This window comes from Betta splendens, chromosome 14 (assembly GCF_900634795.4).
Source record: "Betta splendens chromosome 14, fBetSpl5.4, whole genome shotgun sequence".
In the NCBI taxonomy this organism is placed as follows: Eukaryota; Metazoa; Chordata; class Actinopteri; order Anabantiformes; family Osphronemidae; genus Betta; species Betta splendens.
This window is the reverse complement of record NC_040894.2, coordinates 2466000-2492401: the sequence shown is the minus strand read 5'-3', so window position 1 is coordinate 2492401 and position 26402 is coordinate 2466000. Positions and strand designations below refer to the sequence as shown.

The following is a 26402-nucleotide window of genomic DNA, read 5'->3' as shown; positions in this document are numbered from 1 at the left end:
CATCTAGCAACTTTCTCTGCAGAAAAGCATGCAAGATCAAAGCAAATACCCAACCACCTAGTAAGACAGAGCATGATGTGGTTAGTCTGTGGTAAATTTATGTATGAACACAGTGAGGACTAAAATAAATCCACGCTTTCAGTTTACCGCTGAATTCATGTTTGCACGAGTTCAGCTTTCAAAACTAGTAGCATGAAACTCTAAGGAGAAGAACATGTCAGGCTGTAAAAGCCAGTAAACCCACCACATAGATATGTTCAAACTTAACTTAAAATCACATGCACTGTAAAAGTAGTACTGTAGCTCAGTATAGGCCAGGGGTGGTTATCGAGAGCTACTGTCCTGCTGGTTTTCCAACTCCCTGCTGATTATCTTGATCAGGTGTGTCAGTTAGCTGCTCATTGACTAATCAGTATTAGCTGGGGCAGAGAGAGTTGGAAGGCCAGCAGGACAGTAGCTCTCGAGGACCAGGAAAAAACACCCCTGGTATAGACTGACTGCACTGGCTGTCTCATATATGGACTTAAAATTAGTACTCCATCCCTGTTGACTTCTGGACATGGAGCTTACAGAGGCATGTATGAAGGTCACTGTTAAGAAATTTGTTTCTCTCCTTTTATAAACATTAAACAGCAATGTGAGTTTACATTTTGCTTGTTTAAAGTTTAAATGAATGGAAAAAGTAGAGACAGTGCAACAAAAAATACACATTAGGCCGGAACATTCTCATTCAACTGAGTTACTGCTGTACTATTGTTGACTGTTAAATTAGTATTAATACCTATAATAATATGGGTGTATATATACAGTACAGTAATATGTGTGTGCATCCACTCATACATAAATTTAACCGTACACATACATGTATGCACACATATTTTTACACATGATCACATAATACTTAAATCCTATTTGTCAAACAGAATCCAGTTTGTTTATGTTAACGAAAAATCCTCCATATGCCCAAGGATTAGCTTTGGAGTACCACAGGGTTCGGTGCTTGGTCCAATACTGTTTATACTGTCTATACATGTCTCATCTAGGTGAAATTATTAGGAAGCATTCTATAAATTTTCAGATGCAGATTATACACAGCTATATATGTCTTTGGAACCAAATGAAACAGATCAACTAGTCAAAAGTTTTTTAAAAGACATCAAATCCTGGATGTCCCAGGACTTCAGATAAAATCAAAATTCTTATTGTTGGGCCTAAAAATCACAGAGAGACACTATTGAGTCAGATAGCCACCCTGGATGGCACAACATTAGCTTCAGATTCTACTGTGAGGAACCTTGGTGTCATCTTTGACCAGGATCTCTTTTTTACATCATAAATTAAACAAATCTCCTACTTTCACCTTAGAAATATAGCTAAAATCAGAAACTGATTCATGCATTTTTTACCTCTGGGCTGAACTCCTTACTCGTAGAATGTCCCAACAGCTCCTTAAGAAGCCTACAGCTTATTCAAAATGCTGCAGCCAGAGTTCTGATGGGACTTAGAAAGGGAGATCACATTTCTCCTACAGTACATTAGCTTCTCTGCACTGGCTGCCTGTAAAATGTAGGATAGAATTTAAAATTCTCCTACTCACATACAAAGTACTCAATGATAAAGCTCCTTCTTATCTTAAAGACCTCATAGTTCCTTATGCTCCCAGCAAAACACAGCGCTGGGCTACTTGTGGTTCCTAGAGTCTTTAAATGTAGAACGGGAGGCAGAGCTCTTAGCTACCAAGCTCCTCTCCTATGGAACCATTTCCCTGTTTAGGTTTAGGCTTAAAACATTCCTTTTTGATAAAACTTATAGTTAGAGATGGTTCAGGACACTGGCAATGATTGTTAGTCACAGGAACCATCTCTTAGTTGAGCTGCAATAGACATAGACTGCTGGGGGACTTCATTTATACACTGAGCTCCTCTGTTTCCTTCTACCTCTTCTGTCCAATAACCTCCCATCATTGTTCCATGTTTAACTAACCTTATCTCTTTCTCTCCAGTAGTTGTGCTTCTCAGCCATTGTCTCTCTCTCCCCCACTCCTCACCTATAGGTTTCATTGGCCTCAGAGCTTTGTGTCTGTGATGGGCCGTTGCAGATCCAACCATCCTGCCTGTGTGTCACAGCTCATGTCATTTAGCCACTGCATTACTCATTTCCGGTTTTATTTTGTCACGACTTCCTGTTCCAGCATCAACATCAGCAGTTCTAGTTTTACTTTTGGTTTTAGTTAACTCACCTGTGTCCTGTTAGTAATTACTTACCTGTATTTAATCACCTCCTCTTGCCATAGTCCCCCGCCAGATTGTCGTCGTTTTCATGACCCATTCCGGCATTGCCGTGTGTGGAGTCCTGTGCATGATCCCGTTTGGTAATCCCGTCTTGTCTATTGTCCAGCCTCTGATATTCCAGTCTTGTATTTTCGACCACTGCTTGTTTTTTGACCACGCTTTTGCCTACACCTTGTCAGACCATGTTTTGCCAATTCTGTGTATGACCATTGCCTGCCTGACCACATCTTTATTAAATACAACTTTTATCCAAGCCACGCTGTGCATTTGGGTCCTTCCACCATCTTGCCATTGTGATACTCAACTCTGTTGTTGCTTCTTGTTGCTGTGCTTTTCTCTCTATCTCTCTCCCCTCACCTCAACCCTAACGGTCGAGGCAGATGGCCGCCCACATCCAGCCTGGTTCTGCTGGAGGTTTCTTCCTCATTAGAGAGGGAGTTATTCCTCTCCACTGATGCCGGTAAATTGTAATTAATTACAAAAAAAGGTTTGCTGTATGTGGGACTTGTTAGGTTCAGTTGTGTGAGGTCTTAAACCTTACCTTGTAAAGTGCCTTGAGATAACCGTGTTGTGATTTGGTGCTTTATAAATAAAATTGAATTGAATTAAATTGAACTTGTTGATGTACTCAAAACTTTCTTCAGTGTTATCCAGAGTGGTAAGATGGTTGATTGGTTTTCGTAGGATGAAGCATCAATTATATATTTATTGGAGGATAGCTTATCGAGCTGTTGGTTATTAACGGTTACGCGTCACCTTGTTAAAATTCTCGTACTGTTGTCGCAGAGTGTCGCATTGTCTCTCAGCATCTTGTTCTTCTTTTTGTCTTTTAAATGTCAAGGGGCAACCAACTAAAAGGTGCATTACCACCACCACCAGGGAGAGAAAATAAATAAAAATAAAAAAACAAATAAAAAGAAATAAAAAAAGACTAAATTCTATCCAAGCATTGTGTTACACTCAGAAAAAAGACTAGTGCCTTTTAAGTTCCTGAACGACCGATTATCTGCTGTAAAGTGAATTCCTGTAATCCTTGTGTTGTTCGGGTTCTCCTCAGTCTGTTATTTGCTGAAATGTACTGTTGACATTTACACACCACACACCCTAAAAAATGCTGGGTTAAAAAATAACCCAACCGTAACCCAGCTGCTGGGACACTATATACAGAACACACATTGGGTTGTTTTGACCCAGGATTATTTTAACCCAGCATGCTGGGTTGTTTTTGTGACCCAACCAGTGAGTCAAATTAACCCAACCGTTAGGTTCATTATTACCCATACATTGGGTTATTTTATTTGACCCAACCTGACGAGTCAAATTAACCCTATTGTTTTGTTAAATATGACCTATACACTGGGTTGTTTTATTTGACCTATTTGTCAAAATTAAATGTATAGCTGGGTTAACAATTTCCCATATGCTATGTCATTACCTAAACCCCAAATGTTCTGTTCATTGGCAACTGGATTTGCTATTTCTTCTTACACAGCTAAACACACAGCTTAACTAAACAGCAAGTCCAGTTACCAATGAACAGAACCAGAACAAGAAATGAATAAAACCCTCCAATGACAGGCTTGCCTAAGCTGTAAATCTAATCAAGAATATACAAATATAATGTGACATAATAAACACTGACATAAATAACAATAATACTCAACATTGCAACAACAGACAACACAATACCAAGAAAGTAATCTGAGTATTTAATTTCATTTGCACAAATATTTTATTTAAATTATTTCCTTTAAAATACCTTCCTAGCACCTCAGCGATTTCTTGTCCTTTAATACAGTACACTAGGTACTGGTGAACCTCTTTGTTTATTGTAGGTCACTTCAAAAACCAAAAGATCATTCAAAAACAGCCTCCAGGAATAATTCAGTCATAAATGCAGAAAGCCTGGGAAGTTGTCGTTTCATCCTTGAGGCCCAGATTTTGTAGGACTGGTTGATTCCATCAGGTTGCTCCCCACCTGATGATTACACATACAGTATGAAGATTAGTGAAAAAATCAAACTGTCTAATATTCGGCTACAGTGCACTTTCTACTGTATATGAGATGAAGCTGGATGATAAACCTTTGTTGCTCACCTTTAACTGTCTCTACCAGGTCTCCAGCAGCCACTCAGTTAATGTCCCTCAAAGTAGTTCATCTGCATCAACTATTTTACTATAGTGATATAGAACAGTGAAAGTAAAGCACATTACATAGCTTTAATCATACTTTGTTTTTTCTCCACTAGGTTTTTATTTTATTTCCCATCTGACTTTGCTTCGTATACTATAAGTACAGAAAAGGCTTTGTTTATATTTTTTTAGTACAGAGATTTGGATTTGTCGTGTTTTTTGCGTGTTGTATTATAACCCTGCAGATTACTAAATGCAGCGTTAGCCTCATTTTACGGGGGTAATTCTGTCCGGGACGTCAATGCTCCGAACAGCGGAGATCGTCGCTGCCTCGTTAGCTTTTAGCAGCGCGCACCGCGGCTCCGTTATCTACTAAATATACGCTCACTTATTCCTTATGGCCCTGCGTCAAATACGGCAGCGCAGAACAGTCGAAACAACCAGGAAGCACGAACTTTCAATACAGCAAAGCATGACAAACCATTAGCTCAACCATATGGATTTTACGGTGCTCTTGAGTCATTGTTGATTCAACAATACACTACCGAAAACTAGAGACAAACTGGATCAGCCCCATTTTCTTATATCGATACAAAATATGTCGAAGAGAAAAGACGTGTCTGCAGTACTAGAAATTTGTAACCAGTAGAGGATAAAATTAGGCTCCGTTATATTCTGCCATTTATATTCTGACATAAACGCCTTCACGTCACGTTAGTCCATCAACGTTTGACTAAGCGCTGTACCATTTATTATGCCGATAAGCTGAAACAGATGAGCTGATGCGCTAGCTAGCTAATGTTAGCAAAGTGACTTTTTAGCTAACGCTTTCTAATGCAAGTAGTATTAAAAAGATATTGAGAGCGGGACAGTAACTAAGTAGAAACTAAATAACTAATAAGTCCAAGTAATGGTGGCACATGTAATTACATCGTTTTTAGACAGTTAGACTAAATAATAATACCTAGTCAGTGTTAGCTAGCTGTTTCTAGCTAGTTAAATAATACTGTAGATATGTGTGAAAATAAAATAAAAATCAGTAGCTGCATAAAATGTATTCAAAGTAAGTATTCATTACGGTGTTAAGAATAGAAATTATGATTTTATGAATATTTTACTTACTATTGCTCTGTGTGCTGTCCAGTTAAGGCTTCTAACTGCAGGAGTCAGATGTCTGTAGAAAGTTCTAGAAAGATGAAAGAGCGGGAAAATATTTGACCCATACGCTGGGTCACATTAACCCAAATAGAGGTTCAGATTGTCTAAAGGCACTTGACCTTGACAACCCAACAATATGTTCACAGTTTATCAAATAACCCAGAATTGTGACCCAGCACAAATAACCTATAAATGTGGTTACAGAAATAACCCAGCAACTTTTGGAGTGTGTGTGCTTCACTGATTCCTCCACCTGACAAAATACACACAGCCGTGACTGGTGTTTTAAATGTATTGTCTTACTGTATTTACCTTTGTGTGTCCCAATCTTGATATTATATTGTCTTCCTTTGTGTTTCCTCCTGCTGCCCTCATCTTTCCTACCTCCCTCTGTATTCTATACAGATGTCTGTCTGTTCGTCCCTTATCCCACTTATTTTGCCCTTTGTTCATGATATTTACTTTGAATTAAGGTTTTTCGCTTCTGCATCCTTAAATCTTTCCTGCTTGATTGCTTTCTTTGCCAGTGAATGTGCCATCTCATTCCCTCTAATCTGGTGTGTGCCGGTATCCACATAAATGTAAGCGCTATAGAACGCACAAACGCCTTGTGGTTCTGTTCAGTCCTTGTCCAGGTTTGTTTGCTCGTGCTGTGAATCTGTGTTCTTTGTTTAGGTTAGTGGTTTAGTTTGAGTCATTTCTGCTAATGCAGTAATTTTAGTCCTTGTTACTATTTAGATTCATGTTTACATTTATTTAGTTAGTTTCCCTGCTTAGAGGCACTTTTAGTTTTGTATTTCCTTCTATGTTTACCCTTCATTTATTAAAACCGGTTTATTGTCATTCCTGTCTGTGGGTCGTTGCGTTTGGGTCCTCCTTAGTTTGATTGCAGGCCTCAGCAGCCTGTGGTTCCTCCTTAGTGAGCGCCTCCAGTTCCCCCGTTGGATTTTTTTCATTCTAACCGGCGCTTGTTGATAACTGCCAGTCGACAATCTTGCCTTTATTCTTGTCTCATGTAATGTTTCTGTGTTTAGTTGATTGTAACGTTTTCACTATCCACCTTCCTCCCTTTCACACCACTGGAACAACTCAACCCTCTCACAGCATCGCGTCCCTCTCTTGTTTTGCTTTGTCACATACTAAGAGATTGTATGATGAATCATACAAATTGGGGCGTAGAATAAAGGTTCTTTAGTTTATAAGTCCAGGTTACTTTTTTAATGTTATCTTCTGTATAGAATATATTTGTTTTGTACAACAATATTTGGCACGAAATAAAACATAATTAAAAAATGCAATGCTGATATTTAAATTTTATTGAGAGGTCAACCCTAGCCACAATTTGGTACAGTTCAGTACAATCAAATCATATCCCATTACAAATGTTCTGCCATTAAATTTATTATGAGCAATAGGTTTCTTTGCTACTATGTGTTGGGTCTTCTTTCCTTCGCAGGCTTCACTCTAACATCAGAGTAGACTATTTCATTTTCACCATTATCTGAAAAAGGTAACGGCAGACAAAGAATCTATTAAAAATAATGTTTTTTCTTTTATTTGTACTACAGATTAGTAATGTAACATCATTGCATCTGCAAACCTGTCTTCAGAGTAAACTGTTAAATATACTGTATATCTTTCACATTAAGATTTAACAAAATCAAATAGCAAAATGGAAAGAATGTGTTTGTCTTACCTTCAACAGCCACAGGTCTTGGAGTCTTATGTAAGTGTCTTATACAAAGAAACGGAACCAAAAGCAGAAGCAAAGTGCATACGCTGGCTACCACAGCAGCAGTCACAGTCACTGAAGGAGGATGACAAATGGGGCCTACAGAACACAGTAATGCAATGTAAGTATGGAAACTATGAACACTCTTCTGTCCCCCACAGTTTTTTCTTATATAGTAAATTATTGTAGTACTTTGAGGTGATTAGATAAGTTTACCTTTACAGCTCCTGAGCTGGATCACAGTTTGTTCTGAGCTGATGTTGTTCTGAGTGATACATGCTAAGTTTCCAGTGAGCTGGCCGTGTAAGCTGATGGTGACATTGGAAACCTCAGATGTCGGTTTATTTGTGCTCTCAGCTCTGGTCTGTATCAATATGTTGTTGTCCAAACTCCAGATGAACTCTACTCCGTCTCCCTCAGTGGAGCAGCAGACGACAGACTGTTCTGGTGACAAACACGTCTGTGACACGTTTGGCTTTGAGACTGGAGCTGGAGGACAATGAACACCTTTATAGATTCAACCTCAAATTAAAAAAACTATTTAGCAAATTAACATCTTTAATTTCAGCTCCCATTTGTATTAATATTGTGAACGATTAAAATACTTATTAATTTTTTACCCCCCCCCCCATACATAAAATAAATATTTGATGAAGATACTGTGAATGTTATGAATGATTGTGTGTATGTTTATATATTACTTTATTAAAATGCATCCTATTTTTCACAATAAAACTTTGTTAATCTCTATTGATGTTTAAATTTCATGTAAATGCATTTACCTTGTACTTCTAGATGAAAGTTGGTTGTGTGTGATAATTGACCTTCATGGTTAAAAGTTTCCAGCAGGTAATTTCCAGAATCTGTCGTTCTCACCACGTCAAGTGTAATAGTTGCATTTGTTAATTGTGTAATGCGACTTCTATAGTCCTCATTTATATCCTCTACCTTGTCATTGTTTACCCTTAAGATGTTAATGTTACTCTTTTTCAAATGTGTTTTTTTCTTGTGAGTGAGTATTTGAAAGGTCAGTGGCTCATCAAGTTTTGCAATGCAGTGCTGAGTAGTTTCATTCACTTCAATTTTGCATTTCACAGCCCCTGATAGAAACAAACAAAATGGCTCATTAGAAAACTTTTATATAATAGTAAAGGCTTATTGTGTTTTTGTAGAAGGGTTTCAATTTAAATGAAAACATATTTTTTGACCTGTAAACTGTAACTCTTAACTCTGTAAATACCGACAAAAGTTTACTTAGAATGTTTCAACCCTTTGTCAATTAAATTTATATAATTTAGTCAAAATATTGTCAGTTGCAAAATGAAATATTTTATAAAACATTTATATTTCGTATAGTATCTGTAATATTGAACCAGTAAATCTTCAGAGATGTTGGTCTGTGTGTAAATGTAAGAATACCTTTGGTCAGAGCTGCTGTAGACAGAGCTGTGATGATCATATAGAAGAAAAACATTTTCTGTTGAAAAGAAATATAACTTTTAAAAACATTTATTTGCTGTTTTACATGTTTGTATTATATGTCTAAACAAAGATGTTAGTTTAATCGGAAAGCTTAAACATGGATTTCTGTTTAATTCAGTTACACAACTTTAAGAAAACGAATGTGTGTGTGTGTGTATATATATATATATATATATATATATATATATATATATGCTCTAAATATTGCCAACTACAATAAATAAATATTTCGCTTTACTTTTAGGAAATATTAGACTGAATGTTAGGATCGTTACTCACTACTTTTAGAAGTACGTCCTCTTTGTGGCAGTGTGAATTTTCCACTGACAACAGCTCAGTTTATTTCTGGTCTTTACAATATACAGTGTGTAGAGAGAATTGAGGAAGCAAAAATGTGTGCTTTGAAACCATTGAAAAACAAATTAAATTCTGTTGAGTCAGTTTCTTCATAAATTCAAGGTCATTTCCACATAAATAGCATATAATTATTATAATGGATTTTTTTTCACTGGTAACGGTACAAAGCTAATAAATAATACTTAAAGTGTATAACATGTTCTGTATTGCTGTAGTATAGTCACTAGTTACTGGTGACTTTAATTTTTAGAATCACTGGGAAATTCAGAACACAAATGAAACTAAAGGCAGAATTTCTGATTGTGTCGTGTTAATCAATAGTCAATTGATTCTCGTTTGTAATTTGTTTTGTGTTTATATGATTTTTAATATAAAATAATTAATAAACTAGGCTAAACACAAAGCCTGTAGTAGTTCTAACACTGTTTCCCATGTGGTATTCACAAAGGCAAATGTCTAACAAGCTAAAATCTTGTCACTATGCTGCTGACATTTTTTTATGTATCAACAATTTGCAGCCTGTTAACTGTAGAAAAACACTGGTCTAAAAATATACTACTGTATTCAAGAAAACCACACCTCCACACACAGTGGCGGTGTTGGTTTGCAGCTGCTAATGTGTGTGACAATAAGCCAGTAAGTGTGTTCCAGAAAGACCAGTTTGACGTAGGACCTGCTGCACGTCAGAGCGCTGCACAGCCCTTCTGCACCTTTGCTCGTACTGAGCAGCAGTTTTACGTTATAATTATAAGTTATAAGACTTTGGCATGTTGCTATTAAAAAGGTGCTGTGTCCAGGACAGTTGATTGGAAATGAATGTAGCATGAATTAACAAATAACACTTTGGCACTGTCTTGTGGACAGAATGTATCACTGCAACATTTGTGTGTTTTAGATTTGTTGTTTTTATGCCATTTATTTCTCAAGGTCTTTCAAAAAGCTGCACAAACTTATAAAAGTAAAGTAGTAATATCCTGATAATGAGTCCACTTCCTGAAGTGGTCACCAGAGATGTGCTGCTGGTGGGAGAACCACAGAGCAGCATTTGTGAGCTTTGTTTACCGCTGTCTGCATTGCTAAAATTGTCAAGCATGTGTAAAAGCTAGTTATCACTAAGGTTTAAAACCACTTTGCTTTTCTTCAAGTGGTGCACAAGTATCACAGTATCTATACTTGTATGCACCTTTGGTGCAACTGCTGAAGCCTTATTAGCCCTTAATATTGTTGCTGTTCTTCTTCTTCTTATATTTATAAATAATGTCATTAGATTTTAGTGTAATGAGTGTTCATATGTGCATTCTTGTAAAATTCCAATATTTAAACAGCAGCACTGGGGGGAAATAAACCCCCAGTCATTAAATACACATCACCAAATCAAATACACCAATTATAACACAGAAAATAAACATATGAAAAGTCAAAACGCAGAATATTCAATATACAGCATGGTTGTTCTGTGTAAGTCAGCCTGCAGTTGCACTGCAAACTTATCTCAACTGTAATATTGGCCACAAATAACTTGAGCAACACAACGTATTTTATATCAATGTTGCATTGTTCTAATAGAAAGAGGTCTTTGGCTCCATCTTGTGATTATGAGTAATTACTGCATTGTTGTTGCAGTGGGTGTCCAATAGACGTCACCTAGGAGATAAAGTAGTCACTGATGAATCCCCCGAAGACAATTTCAGGTTCATCAATGCCTGGAAAGTAGGAAAAAAGTACTAACGGCTGTCAAGCAGTTATTGTTAATGTTCAGCATAGATTCAACCTTAGACCGACCGACGTGTGCCTGTGTATTCTAATGTGTGTTGTGTATGTGCACATGTTTTGCCTAGTAGATGTTTGTGTGTGGCTGCTGCAGGGCCACTCAGCTGGCTGTTGGATGCAAAGTTATAACACTTAGTTACCTTTGCATCTATTCTTTTAGAAAACCTTTTATATTAAACCATTTTTTTACATACCACCTGCTAGTACAGCCACAGAGTTGCTTCCCGGTCCCGGTAAAGCTCTTTGTTGCCGTCCAGTTTGTCGACGCTGATGACAGCCCTGCAGCCTTCTGCCATGAACTTTTTACGGATGGGGAACAGTCGGCGGCGGCGGTCGAGGATCTCCTTGGGGAACTGAATGTTGACGCTATGGTCGGTTCCCTTCAGCTGTCTGCCCCGGCTCTTAACCAGTTCCTTCTGCTTCAAGTCATGAAACTTGGCAACGATGGGTCGTGGGCGCTGGCCATCCGGTCGTCTTCCTCCGAGACGGTGGGAACGATAAAATCTCGCTCCTCCTCCCAGAAGAACCAGTGCTTCCTGGTTTGAAGGAATTTACCTCATCTTTAGCTGCCCTGGAAACAGGGGAATAAATGATCACTCCTCTGCATAGATATTATGGAGGAATGGAAGTGTCCCTTTATTCATAATAGTTGAAGGTCTTAAGATTGTTTTGTAGTTTAAATGGTGTCTGTAGCTTAAAGAATGTTGAAGTAAAAGTTGAAAGAAGACAAACCTGGAGAGTATTTGAAAAGTTGTTTCGAATCATTTTAATAGAAAAAATGTGCTGAAAAAAGGTCAATATTTTGATAGTTGAATAGTTTCTGTAGATGAAATTATGCGGGACTAGTTCAGTGCAGAAAAACGTTTCAAATCTCAATACAGTTAATGCTTTGCAGCATTTACTGTGATTAAGACATTAATCATTTATCAACCTGTATACTAACACTTCTGGTGTTTGTTACATGCATACATAAAGACAGCATTAACAGAAGAACAGCTTTAAGATAGGTAATATTCCACAACACAGAGTGGACACTGATCTTTTTCACCAAAGGATGACAGTGTTGCTCAATGTCTCTTCATTTTTTTCCCTTTGACAGTTGAACAGGAAATCTTATAAGTCAATGAATCTTTGGTGCATAATAATCATTGTTACAAATTAAAGTATACGGTCTACTGAACACATTGGTGTTAATCTTATGAAGGTTGATGATTCCAAAGTATTTGATATGGAGTCTAGGTCCAAACTAAAAGTCTTTCCACATGTTTTATGGCTGCTGGCCTCCCTTTGGTGGCTGTTTGTGGGAGTGTGAGAACCGATCTTTTTGCATGTGATCTATGATGAAGGTCCTTAGATCTGGTGAGATAACCAGAAGGGGAGCATCCTGGGACCATATGGTTTATTTTAGTTAGACAAGCCTTAGCCTTATTCTAGGGGATTAAGATAGTGAGGATTGTCTCCTGCTGGAAGGAGACATTCTGAAACATGACCATTAGCTAATTTGGTGTGTGCAGTTGCTGGTGCTTTGCCAAGATGGAAAGCCACACCATAGAAATCTGTAGAAAGCCACACCACATTGGATGCAGGTGTGGTTCTTCTCCAGTAAATTTGATGATGGGTCCTTAAGTTGTTTTTTGCAGAGAAGGTTTTGCCACACTGCGCACAGCCATATAGTTTCTCTCCAGAATGAACCTTTTCACGATGATGATTTCCTTTGCCGATGGTTCGGTGAGGGCCTGGCTACAGAGATACAGCTTCGAAGCTCAACACATTTGTGTACCTGCAAACTACTGAGCTTCGCAAACGCTTGTCCACACTGTTCACATGAATAGGGCTTCTCTCCAGTGTGAACACGTTTGTGTACCTGCAAATGACTGAGCTGAAGAAACGCTTTTCCACACTGTTCACAGAAATAGGGTTTCTCTCCAGTGTGAATACGCTGATGTGCCCGGAAATTACCATTATGAGAGAATGCTTTTCCACACTGTTTACAAGAGTAAGGTTTCTCTCCAGTGTGAATACGTTTGTGTACACGTAAACTACTGCTGCGAGAGAAAGCTTTTCCACACTGTTCACATGAAAGAGGCTTTGCTCCAGTGTGAATACGTTGGTGTGCCCGTAAATTACCATTATGAGAGAATGCTTTTCCACACTGTTCACAAGAGTAAGGTTTCTCTCCAGTGTGAACACGTTTGTGTACACGTAAACTACTTCTGTGAGAGAAAGCTTTTCCACACTGTTTACATGAAAGAGGCTTCTCTCCAGTGTGAATACATTGGTGTGCCTGTACATGACTAAGCTGAGAGAATGATTTTCCACACTGTTCACATGAGTAAGGTTTCTCTCCAATGTGATTACATTTGTGTGCCTGTAGATGCCTAAGTTGAGAGAAAGCTTTTCCACACTGTTTACATGAGTATGGTTTCTCTCCAGTGCGAACACAAAAGTACATTTTCGAATCCGTTGACCTGTAGAAAGCTACACCACATTGTATGCACGTGTGTGGTTCTTCTCCAGTATACATTTGATGCTGGGTCCTTAAGTTTCTTTTTGCAGAGAAGGTTTTACCACACTGTTCAGAGCTGTATGGTTTCTCTCCAGAAGGACCCTTTTGATGATTTTTTGGCTTTGATGGTCCATTAGGGGCCTGGCTACATTGCTGACAAAGATACAGCCTTGAATCTGTTTTTCCTCTGTGTTCCTAAAGTGACAGATACAGAAGAGAAGAAAATTAGGAAACAGTGCAATAGAGAACATTTTAACCTGTAAGGTAACTGCACTGATTTTGAGTGTGTAGTGAAAATTACCCAACTTTTTAGCTCACAACCTATTTTCTAGTTTATAATATAGCTATATTATGTATGTATGCTATATTATTTTTTAAGTATTTATTACTTTTTTTCCAGCGCTTTGAACCCTGCAGCTTAAAGAAGTGCGGCTAATTTTACCGGTTTATGGGTTTCATGCCGCCGAACATAGCCTAGATGTTTACACTGTGCCGATCTGTCTAAAAGTTGTTGAGGTTTGCAGTTTGTATGTGCCTTCAAGTCATTGTCATTATTATCCTTGAGCTGCTTCAGTGTCCTCTTGCTACCGGACTTACATTACAGCTATTTCTTTTAAAGGAAGAGCCCATATGTGGTTGACTTCGCGTTGGATGGACAGAGCCCACAGACTGGGTTCTTCATTTTGCCTTAAATAAATGGCTCATTGTAGAGACAGTAAAGACATTTCACTTATGGTTATATTCCAAGCACGCAGAAGTTGCTGTTTTCAACAAAACCCAAAACAATCAGCACCTAAGGAAGTTGAGAAGAAAAAGCCTGTTCGTCAGGGAATAGACGAGTAAGGAGCTTGGTACCACCTCCCTCCGCCAAGAGAAAAACGTCAACAAAACAGCGAGAATGCACGTGACAAAGTAATTGTGATACTGCTTAATTCTGACACTGAAGACGATGAGAACAATATCCCCACCAGAGCTAGCAAGAACCCCCGGAGCACCGTGGATTGTTGTTGGAACAAACAAGTGAAGAAGACATCAAGACATTGAAACACAGACAGAGACTGTGCTTTTATACGTTGAGACCCAAGTAGAAAATGTCACTGTAGACAAACAAATAAGGACTTTCCCAAATAGGAAACCCTGGATGACCAGCGAAGTTCAGACTCTGATCAGAGCCCACGATCTGGCATTCAAAGTAGGCGACACTGTACAGCACTGATAGAGCTAACCTTAGAAGGGGCATGAAACATGCCAAGGAGATGTATAAAAGGAAGGTAGCGGGCCACTTCACAGACAATGACCCACGGCAGATGTGGAATGTTGGCATACAGGAAATGACCAACTACAAAGGTCAGACCCAACAAACACCCACAGCAGCAGAACTCTGGCAGAGGAACTAAACCTCAGCAACATCACACAGCAGGCGTGGCAGCACCTAAAACACTATAAACCCAGCAACACACAGCAACTGAAGCAGATCTTCTCACGTTTTGATGCACTGATGGCAGTAAAGCTGATACTGAATCGCCTCCTCAAGCCGGCCACAATTGTACCACTGTCAGAGAAAGACTAGCAGCATCAGTTTCAACATCTACTGATCAGTTGTTTTGAAGTTTGCCATAATGAAATGTCCTGTCCTGCCTCACAATGGATCCATTTCAGTTCACATACAGAGTTAACAGATGGACAGAAGACACTCCTGCCACGGCTTCCATGCATTTAGCCTGTGGAACAGCAGGGACGCTTTGCCAGCTTCAGCTCAGACTTCAATACAACACTAACGGGCAGACTGATAGAGGAGTCTTCTTCTGCACAGAGCACAAGGCGGCTCCACGGAGGGTCATTACCTCCACACAGATCTACACTTCACACGGTCAATACAGCAGCAGCAGTGTGCACACAGGCAGGACATGGTGCGTTTAAGGTCCTGCCCTCTGGCAAGAAATTTAGGGCATTAAGATTCTGAACAAACAGACTTAAGACCAGTTTCACAACATTACAACAGAACTGATCCATCTATAACAAGTTTAATTAGCTGATATTTAGCTGCACCTCCGCCACGTTAGCATCTCAAGCCTGTGGTTGCTACAATAAATCTAACAAACACATGGCCAGTTTCTATTAGCAGAGAACAAAGGACCCTTTACTCTGCAGAGCAGCGTCTGTGTGTGTCCACACATCTGCAGCCTGCTTTTCCTCTGTTCTGTCACAGAACACCGACATATTTGAATTAGTGTCGCTATGAACCGCTTTTAGCAGTAAATCAGCACCGACCTGTTCATCTGTGGCACCAGCGTGGTCGGGGTCCTGCTGCTCCTCCTTTATTCCGCTAATGGAGCGGTCCGGTTCGGTTAAACTCGGGTCCTGCTGCTCCTCCTTTATTCCGCTAATGGACCGGTCCGGTTCGGTTAAACTCGGGTCCTGCTGCTCCATCTTTATTCCGCTAATGGACCGGTCCGGTTCGGTTAAACTCGGGTCCTGCTGCTCCTCCTTTATTCCGCTAATGGACCGGTCCGGTTCGGTTAAACTCGGGTCCTGCTTTTCCTCCTTTATTCCGCTAATGGACCGGTCCGGTTCGGTTAAACTCGGGTCCTTCTGCTCCTCCTTTATTCCGCTAATGGACCGGTCCTGCTGCTCCTCCTTTATTCCGCTAATGGAGCGGTCCGGTTCGGTTAAACTCGGGTCCTGCTGCTCCATCTTTATTCTGCTAATAGCCCGGTTCCGCTCAGTTAAACTCGGGTCCTGCTGCTCCGTATCGCTCTCATTTTGGTCTAGATGAACGTCCACCTCCTCTTCTTTCATTTTGAGTTTGTACTGATCCATTTGGATCCTCGTTGCTAAAGCAGCTCTGTGCTCTATGACCTCTACGATGGCGGAACAAAGACACCGGATTTCACAGACTCCCGCCTCGTCTTTATCTTCTTCGGTGGTGTTCTTTTCTTCTTCTTCAGTATTTTACGGCGGCTTGTATTCATACAGTTGCACTACCGCCACCTACCGTATTCTACATCCCTCACACCCTGGACAGTCAGTAGCAGCAGGTAAAAACAGGCAATGATCCAGTGAGGAAAAAATGAACCAGGTGAGCATCTATGGAAGTAACGGGCACAGGTGAGTGAAATTCACTTGATTAGAGAAAGAGAAGAGAAGTATGAAAATTGGTGCAGTCCAGTGTGTAGAGAAAACTACATTGTTTAAAACAAGAACTGAAACATAATGGATGTATATATGCGTGTACAGTATGTACTGTATTGGAAAATTGTTTCTTCCTTATTCTACGCAGTTATTATATGATTTATGATGTATGCCCTGCAATTAATATCTTATGCTTTGTCCTATTTCTGTTTTATATATTTGACATTTCACCTAGATTGTTCAGTGGTTGTCTCTGCCTCATGGACTCTGGACTCTAGCTCCAAAACCAAAGTTGTAACCCAATTATTCCCAGGCCACATGTTTTCAAAACAGGCACCCTGTCAGGCAAAAAAGGGAGAAGCCTTCTTTCTTGCCTCATAAAAGGGGGAAAGGGAATGACAATAAAAAATAGTCAGTTAGTGTTCTTCCTTATTGCCTAAGTGTAAAATCACTTTTAAACGATGTGGTTTTAGGGTTATGGTTGACACATAATGTAGAATGGGTCCTTATTGAAAGAGAGACGATGAATCAGTGTAATGTATAAAGACTATGTCCTCCAATTTTCTGATGGTGGACTGTAGAATATGGTGTGTATTCAGAGTAAGGAGTAATTAAGACAGTTTGTTACAGGGAATTAGACACATTTAATAATCTTCACAACGCAATATGATCAACCTGTTTAACCTCCCTCCCTCTTCTCAGAAGTTCAGGTCAGTTAGAATTTCAAAAAGCCAAAAAGCTCTTCATTAATTTTAAATGTATGTATCTTTAAAGGCATTTGGAATTTCCTTATTAGTTCCACAGTGGGAACATTAGTTTTCTGCATTTGACCCATCCCTCTTGGGGGAGCAGTGAGCTGCCACATGAGGGCGCTGGTGCAAAGTGTCTCTCTTAAGGACGCACCTGATGCCGGGATCGAACCACTGAGTGTTGCCTTCTGACGCTCTACCAACTGAGCTACCACTCTGTAGGCAGTGCATGCATAATTATCACATACTATATATGAAAAACATGGTGTGTGTGATGTGCATCTAATAAGAATGTGCACTTAAACAAATATGTTTGCTTCACAAATAATAAAATAATAAATAATATTAATAATAATAAGATTTTTCTATTCCTATCACTTGAATCAATTCCAGAGGAATAAACTTATATAGATATATAATCATTTTAAGTTATGACTAAAAGAACTTTAGTGAATATGTTGCCAATATGTTCAGCGTTTGCACCAAAATGTTTATACTAGTTTGCATGTGCATACCAGAGCATGTTTCCTTTCAGTGTTGTTGGCACTGGGTAAATGAGCATCTAGCAACTTTCTCTGCAGAAAAGCATGCAAGATCAAAGCAAATACCCAACCACCTAGTAAGACAGAGCATGATGTGGTTACTCTGTGGTAAATTTATGTATGAACACAGTGAGGACTAAAATAAATCCACGCTTTCAGTTTGCCGCTGAATTCATGTTTGCACGAGTTCAGCTTTCAAAACTAGTAGCATGAAAGGAGAAGAACACGTCAGGCTGTAAAAGCCAGTAAACCCACCACATAGACATGTTCAAACTTAACTTAAAATCACATGCACTGTAAAAGTAGTACTGTAGCTCAGTATAGGCCAGGGGTGGTTATCGAGAGCTACTGTCCTGCTGGTTTTCCAACTCCCTGCTGATTATCTTGATCAGGTGTGTCAGTTAGCTGCTCATTGACTGAACACATCTGATGTAGGTAGTAATCAGTATTAGCTGGGGCAGAGAGAGTTGGAAGGCCAGCAGGACAGTAGCTCTCGAGGACCAGGAATAAACACCCCTGGTATAGACTGACTGCACTGGCTGTCTCGTATATGGACTTAAAATTAGTACTCCATCCCTGTTGACTTCTGGACATGGAGCTTACAGAGGCATGTATGAAGGTCACTGTTAAGAAATTTGTTTCTCTCCTTTTATAAACATTAAACAGCAATGCAAGTTTACATTTTGCTTGTTGAAAGTTTAAATGAATGGAAAAAGTAGAGACAGTGCAACAAAAAATACACATTAGGCCGGAACATTCTCATTCAACTGAGTTACTGCTGTACTATTGTTGACTGTTAAATTAGTATTAATACCTATAATAATATAGGTGTATATATACAGTACAGTAATATGTGTGTGCATCCACTCATACATAAATTTAACTGTACACTTACATGTATGCACATATATTTTTACACATGATCACATAATACTTTTTTAGGATTTGTTTGACAAATCCTATTTGTCAAACAAAATACAGTTTGTTTATGTTAACGACAAATCCTCCATATGCCCAAGGATTAGCTTTGAAATACCACAGGGTTCGGTGCTTGGTCCAATACTGTTTATACTGTCTATACATGTCTCCTCTAGGTGAAATTATTAGGAAGCATTCTATAAATGTTCAGATGCAGATTATACACAGCTATATATGTCTTTGGAACCAAATGAAACAGATCAACTAGTCAAAATTTAAAGTTTTTTAAAAGACATCAAATCCTGGATGTCCCAGGACTTCGGATAAAACCAAAATTCTTTTTGTTGGGCCTAAAAATCACAGAGAGACACTATTGAGTCAGATAGCCACCCTGGATGGCACAACATTAGCTTCAGATCCTACTGTGAGGAACCTTTGTGTCATCTTTGACCAGGATCTCTTTTTTACATCATACATTAAACAAATCCCAGAACCGCCTACTTTCACCTTAGAAATATAGCTAAGATTAGAAGCATCCTCTCTCAGAGCAATGCAGAGAAACTGATTCATGCATTTGTTACCTCTAGGCTGAACTCCTTACTCGTAGAATGTCCCAACAGCTCCTTAAGAAGCCTACAGCTTATTCAAAATGCTGCAGCCAGAGTTCTGATGGGAGATCACATTTCTCCTACAGTACATTAGCTTCTCTGCACTGGCTGCCTGTAAAATGTAGGATAGAATTAAAAATTCTCCTACTCACATACAAAGTACTCAATGATAAAGCTCCTTCTTATCTTAAAGACCTCATAGTTATAATGATTTGGCGCTGTATAAAAAAATTGAATTGGATTAAATAGAATTGAATTGAACTTGTCGATGTACTCAAAACTTTCTTCTGTGTTATCCAGAGTGGTAAGATGGTTGATTGGTTTTCGTAGGATGAAGCATCAATTATATATTTATTGGCAGATAGCTCATCGAGCTGTTTGTTATTAACGGTTACGCGTCGCCTTGTTGAAATTCTCGTACTGTTCTCGCAGAGTCTCGCGTTCTCTCTCAGCATCTTGTTCTTCTTCGTTTTGTCTTTTAAATGTCAAGGTGCAACCAACTAAAAGGTGCATTACCGCCACCACCGGGGAGAGAAAAATAAAAAAATAAACAAACAAATAAAAAGAAATAAAAACAGACTAAATTCTATCCAAGCATTGTTTCTCTCAAAAAAAAGACTAGTGCGCGATAAGTTCCTGACTGACCAAGTGTCATTATCTAGGTTTTTGCTTTCAGTTTTATTTTGAAAGGACTTAGTTTTCATCCATGTTGTCCTGTTTTGGTTCCAGTTTCCATTTCCTGTTTTATGTTGAAGGACTTCTGGTTTTGTTCATGTCACAGCTGTTTCCTGTCACTCCCGGTTCACCATGCACACCTGTCAAAATCTAGTAATCACCGCCAGTATTTAAGCACCACCTCAGCCAGCAGTCAGACGCCAGATTGTTGAGTTCAGATACCACTTTCCAGCGTTCCAGTATAGTTTACCTTGTGCATGATCCTGTCTGTACCTGACCGCCGATTCTTGCCTGTGCCTTGACTCTACCTACGCCTGGAGAACTTGGTAAAGTTTCTGACCGTCTGACCACGATATAGCCTATTCTTTGTCTGTACCTCTGCCGAGCTCACTCAGTGCTGAAACCCTGCCATTCCCCGGAACCAAACCTTGCCTGCTCCTTTTGTGCCTTGGCCTGAGACTTAACGTGCATGACCTGTATTGCCCTGACTACTACTATGTTTGTTAACTGATCACCTTGTCTGCACTGTGCATGTGGGTCCTGTAAATGTACTGTTGACATTTACACACCACATGCTTCACTGATTCCTCAACCAAAATACACACAGCCGTGACTGGTGTTTAAAATGTAATGTCTTATTTACCTTTGTGTGCCCCAATCTTAGACTTGATATTATATTGTCTTCCTTTGTGTTTCCTCCTGCTGCCCTCATCTTTCCTACCTCCCTCTGTATTCTATACAGATGTCTGTCTGTTCGTCCCTTATCCCACTTATTTTGCCATTTGTTCATCATATTTACTTTGAATTAAGGTTTTCACTTCTGCATCCTTAAATCTTTCCTGCTTGATTGCTTTCTTTGCCAGTGAATCTGCCATCTCATTCCCTCTAATCTGGTGTGTGCCGGTATCCACATAAATGTAAGCGCTATAGAACGCACAACTGCCTTGTGGTTCTGTTCAGTCCTTGTCCAGGTTTGTTTGCTCGTGCTGTGAATCTGTGTTCTTTGTTTAGGTTAGTGGTTTAGTTTGAGTCATTTCTGCTAATGCAGTAATTTTAGTCCTTGTTACTATTTAGATTCATGTTTACATTTATTTAGTTAGTTTCCCTGCTTAGAGGCACTTTTAGTTTTGTATTTCCTTCTATGTTTACCCTTCATTTATTAAAACCGGTTTATTGTCATTCCTGTCTGTGGGTCGTTGCGTTTGGGTCCTCCTTAGTTTGATTGCAGGCCTCAGCAGCCTGTGGTTCCTCCTTAGTGAGCGCCTCCAGTTCCCCCGTTGGATTTTTTTCATTCTAACCGGCGCTCGTTGACAACTGCCAGTCGACAATCTTGCCTTTATTCTTGTCTCATGTAATGTTTCTGTGTTTAGTTGATTGTAACGTTTTCACTATCCACCTTCCTCCCTTTCACACCACTGGAACAACTCAACCCTCTCACAGCATCGCGTCCCTCTCTTGTTTTGCTTTGTCACATACTAAGAGATTGTATGATGAATCATACAAATTGGGGCGTATAATAAAGGTTCTATAATTTATAAATCCAGGTTACTTTTTTAATGTTCTGTATAGAATTTTTTTGTTTTGTACAACAATATTTGGCACGAAATAAAACATAATTAAAAAAATGCAATGCTGATATTTAAATTTTATTGAGAGGTCAACCCTAGCCACAATTTGGTACAGTTCAGTACAATCAAATCATATCCCATTACAAATGTTCTGCCATTAAATTTATTATGAGCAATAGGTTTCTTTGCTACTTTGTGTTGGGTCTTCTTTCCTTCGCAGGCTTCACTCTAACATCAGAGTAGACTATTTCATTTTCACCATTATCTGAAAAAGCTAAAGGCAGACAAAGAATCTATAAAAAATAATGTTTTTTCTTTTATTTGTACTACAGATTAGTAATGTAACATCATTGCATCTGCAAACCTGTCTTCAGAGTAAACTGTTAAATATACTGTATATCTTTCACATTAAGATTTAACAAAATCAAATAGCAAAATGGAAAGAATGTGTTTGTCTTACCTTCAACAGCCACAGGTCTTGGAGTCTTATGTAAGTGTCTTATACAAAGAAACGGAACCAAAAGCAGAAGCAAAGTGCATACGCTGGCTACCACAGCAGCAGTCACAGTCACTGAAGGAGGATGACAAATGGGGCCTACAGAACACAGTAACACAATGTAAATATGGAAACTATCAACAGTCTTCTGTCCCCCACAGTTTCTTCTTATATAGTAAATTATTGTAGTACTTTAATGTGATCAGATAAGTTTACCTTTACAGCTCCTGAGCTGGATCACAGTTTGTTCTGAGCTGATGTCGTTCTGAGTGATACATGCTAAGTTTCCAGTGAGCTGGGCGTGTAAGCTGATGGTGACATTGGAAACCTTGGATGTTGGATTATTTGTGCTCTCAGCTCTGGTGTGTATCAATATGTTGTCGTCCAAACTCCAAATGAACTCTACTCCGTCTCCCTCAGTGGAGCAGCAGACGACAGACTGTTCTGGTGACAAACACGTCTGCGACACGTTTGGCTTTGAGACTGGAGCTGGAGGACAAATATGTACTTGTAATTGAACACAATCGCAAAACAAACCTAAAGATTATAAAAGGAGTTCTGCAAAGTAATATCAGCTAAATCTCATAATAATAAGAGTTAAAATTCAGACACATTTTACTTTTTGTGGCCAAATTATTGAGAATGTTGTTAAATGGAAGAGATTTCTAATACAATGTACAGCAAAATGTAGGGAACAAAAGTTGTAATTACAAAATGGTAAATGTACATTTGCTGGTAAAATTTACAAATAATTACTTTAAAAAAATCAATAATAAATAAATTGTTTGGTATTACCTTGTACTTCTAGATGAAAGTTGGTTGTGTGTGTTAATAGACCTTCATGGTTAAAAGTTTCCAGCAGGTAATTTCCAGAATCTGTCGTTCTCACCACGTCAAGTGTAATAGTTGCATTTGTTAATTGTGTAATGCGTCTTCTATAGTCTGCATTTATACTCCCTACCTTGTCATTGTTTACCCTTAAAATGGTAATGTTATTCTTTTTCAAATGTGTTGTTATCTTATGAGTGAGTATTTGAAAGGTCAGTGGCTCATCAAGTTTTGCAATGCAGAGCTGAGTAGTATTATTCACTTCAATTTTGCATTTCACAGCCCCTGATAGAAACAAACAAAATGGCTCATTAGAAAACTTTCATATAATACTGAAGGCTTATTGTGTTTTTATAGACAGGGATTCAATTCAAATGAAAACATATTTTTTTACCTGCTCGACTCTGTAAATACAAACAAAGGTTTACTTTCAACACTTAAATTTAATCAATTGGGTCTAAATTAATGTCAGTTGTGAAATAAATATTTTATAAAACATTTATATTTTATATAGTATCTGTAATATTGAATCAGTAAAACTTCAGTGATGTTGGTCTGTGTGCAAATGTAAAAATACCTTTGGTCAGAGCTGCTGTAGACAGAGCTGTGATGATCATATAGAAGAAAAACATTTTCTGTTGAAAAGAAATGCAACTTTTAAAAAAACATTTATTTAAAACATTTATTTGCTGTTTTACATGTTTGTATTATACAAACATGTAAAACACACACACACACACACACACACACACACACACACACACACACACACACACACACACACACACACACACACACACATTTAAAAATTTATTTTTAAATGTGTGTGTGTGTGTGTGTGTGTGCTCTAAAAATCGACAACTACAATAAATAAATTTTTAGCTTTATTTTTTAAGAACTATTAGACTGAATGTTAAGATCGTTACTCACTACTTTTAGAAGTACGTCCTCTTTGTGGCTCACTGACCGACCTGTGAATTTTCCACTGACAACAGCTCAGTTTATTTCTGGTCTTTATATTGTAGTGTGTAGAGAGAATTGAGGAAGCAAGAATTTGTGCTTGGAAACGATTGAAGCACCAATTAAATTCTGTTGGGTCATTTTCTTCATAAATAGCATATAATTATTATAGTGGAATTTTTTTCACTGATAACGGTACAAAGCTAATAAGTAATACTTAAAGTGTATAACATGTTCTGTATTGCTGTAGCATAGTCACTAGTTACTGATGACTTTAATTTTTACAATCACTGGGAAATTCAGAACACAAATAAAACTAAAGGCAGAATTTCTGATTGTGTCGTGTTAATCAATAGTAAATTGATTCTCGTTTTTAATTTGTTTTCTGTTTATCTGATTTTTAATATAAAATAATTAATATACTAGGCTAAACACAAAGCCTGTAGTATTTCTAACAATGTGTCCCATGTGATATTCACCAGATAAATGTCTAACAAGCTAATATCTTGTTACTATGCTGCTGACATTTTTTATGTATCAACAATTAACAGCCTGTTAACTGTAGAAAAACACTGGACTAAAAATATACTGCTGTATTCAAGAAAACCACACCTCCACACAGTGACAGTTTGCAGCTATTAATGTGTGTGACAATAAGCCAGTAAGTGTGTTCCAGAAAGACCAGTTTGACGGAGGACCTGCTGCACGTCAGAGCGCTGCACAGCCCTTCTGCACCTTTGCTCGTACTGAGCAGCAGTTTTACACAAGTTATAAGACTTTGGCATGTTGCTATTAAAAAGGTGCTGTGTCCAGGACAGTTGATTGGAAATGAATGTAGCATGAATTAACAAATAACCCAGAATGTGGACAGAATGTATCACTGCAACAGTTGTCGTTTTTGTAACAGTAACTTGAAGGTCAGTATATCTTAGCATGGTTGTTTTTATGCCATTTATTTCTCAAAGTCTTTTAAAAAGCTGCAAAAACTTATAAACCTGAAGGGTTAATATACACCACAAAATCAAAAATACCAATTTTAACAGAAAATCAACAAATGAAATGCGAAAACACAAAATATTCAATTTACAGCATCATAAAGCGTTCACTGTAGGTCACCCTGCAGTTGCACTGCTATGTTTTAGATCAGTTTTGCATTGCTGTAATAGAAAAAAAAACTTTGGCTCCATCTTGTGATCATAATTGTTGTTAATTTTCATCATTGTTGTTGCAGTGGGTCTCCAATAGATGTCACCTACAGTAAGAGATGAACTAGTCACTGATGAATTCCTGACAGACTAGAAGCTAGTTTAGAGGAAAGAAACTTCTACATTTTCAGTACATAAATTTATTTCAAGTGATAAGAACAATAATGCCCAATCATGTTAATCTGAAGGAAGGAAGGGATGAACCCTGGGCAGTGTTTGTGGAGGTTTAAAGAGGTTGGTGTCTTTCAGAGACACTGGTCTAGTTCTGCATTTTTCTTAACATTTCTTAACTCTAGAACTTCTGTGTAGAATTTCAGTTTCATCATTGCCTGGAAAATATGAAAAACGTACAGTTATCAAGCAGTTATTGTGAGGTTGTGGTGGCAGTTGCAGTTCAGGGGAGAACGTGGAATAATCCAGATCTGAATCCAGCTTCAGTGCAGTGACAGTGATAAAGCACTGTGACAGTACGGTGGTGGCTTCATACAGAGTTGTTGGCTGTTCACCACCCAGTTTAACTGCAAAAAGACATTTAGGGCGAGGGGGGGGCACTGTCTGGGGGACACACCGTCAGCCAGCGGTTGTGCTCCTGGAGGTGTCACCCACCTTCAGTGCACTTTAGTTCCACACACTCACGTCCAAGCTGGGTTGCAGGGTTCTGGGGGACCTTTTCTGCTGCCCTCTGCCTCCCCCGGCTTGGGGGGGCTGGGCGGGGCTCGGGAGGAGCTGCGGTCCCTGCCTGGGGCCACATGGACAGCAGGCCGGAGACCTACCCTCCCCACGAATGTGATCGAGCCAATGGTGTGGGAGCGAGAATGTATCTGATGTATCTGAGAGTGCATTGGTTCACGTATGAATGACTAGTTTGTTGTGAGAGAGTTTATGGTGTGTGTGTGTTGATGTGATGATGTGTGTGTACGTGTGGGTGGGTGTATGCGTGTGGTGCGGTTGGAGTGTGGGGGGTCCGGTTTTCCACCCGGGGTACGTTGATCGTTTGTCTGGGTGGTCTCTTTTCTGCTGACCCCACCAATTGCTGGCCTTGTGCTGCAGGCCGCTGTAGCGCCAGGGGATGAGGTCGGGCCGATGGGGTCGGCCCCGCTCCGCTCGTGTGGGGGTGGTGGGCTGGGGGTGGGCCCCACTCTGGGCACGGGGGCATCTTCTGGCGGGCTCCCTACGGACCGTGGGTCCTCGGGCTCTACTCTTTCAGGCCGACCCTCCCGCCGGGGGGAGTGTTTGCCCCTGGTTCTCATGGGGCGGACAGCGTTTACCCCCGGTGGCCCACTCTGGCCTCG

General features: G+C 39.2%; 3 protein-coding genes and 1 long non-coding RNA gene across 5 annotated transcripts; all 4 read right to left on the bottom strand.

The window, feature by feature from the left end:
• Positions 1-418: 418 nt before the first annotated feature.
• LOC121202734 (uncharacterized) lies at positions 419-5821 on the bottom strand. Its single transcript, XR_005898593.2, has 3 exons — positions 5547-5821; positions 4389-4467; positions 419-4269 (listed from the first exon to the last, which is right to left on the bottom strand). It is a non-coding gene; the product is annotated as an uncharacterized LOC121202734 (long non-coding RNA).
• Positions 5822-6944: 1123 nt separating this feature from the next.
• LOC114869343 (uncharacterized) lies at positions 6945-12174 on the bottom strand. 2 transcript variants are annotated; one of them, XM_029173512.3, is made up of 6 exons: positions 11118-12174; positions 8734-8791; positions 8097-8414; positions 7531-7803; positions 7279-7413; positions 6945-7083 (listed from the first exon to the last, which is right to left on the bottom strand). In XM_029173512.3, exons 2-6 carry the CDS (start codon positions 8786-8788, stop codon positions 7010-7012), a joined length of 855 nt encoding a protein of 284 aa, XP_029029345.1. In that variant the 5' UTR covers positions 8789-8791; positions 11118-12174; the 3' UTR covers positions 6945-7009. The 2 variants fall into 2 exon arrangements, with proteins under 2 accessions (XP_029029345.1, XP_055358041.1); XM_055502066.1 differs by lacking the exon at positions 6945-7083 and having other exon boundaries at positions 7202-7413.
• Positions 12175-12314: 140 nt separating this feature from the next.
• Positions 12315-16574, bottom strand: LOC114869914 (zinc finger protein 883-like). Its single transcript, XM_055502063.1, has 2 exons — positions 15701-16574; positions 12315-13624 (listed from the first exon to the last, which is right to left on the bottom strand). Exons 1-2 carry the CDS (start codon positions 16247-16249, stop codon positions 12620-12622), a joined length of 1554 nt encoding a protein of 517 aa, XP_055358038.1. The 5' UTR covers positions 16250-16574; the 3' UTR covers positions 12315-12619.
• A 5117-nt stretch (positions 16575-21691) lies between these two features.
• LOC114869340 (uncharacterized) lies at positions 21692-24540 on the bottom strand. Its single transcript, XM_029173509.3, has 6 exons — positions 23876-24540; positions 23523-23580; positions 22913-23230; positions 22334-22606; positions 22082-22216; positions 21692-21895 (listed from the first exon to the last, which is right to left on the bottom strand). Exons 2-6 carry the CDS (start codon positions 23575-23577, stop codon positions 21810-21812), a joined length of 867 nt encoding a protein of 288 aa, XP_029029342.1. The 5' UTR covers positions 23578-23580; positions 23876-24540; the 3' UTR covers positions 21692-21809.
• Between the last annotated feature and the right edge of the window lie 1862 nt (positions 24541-26402).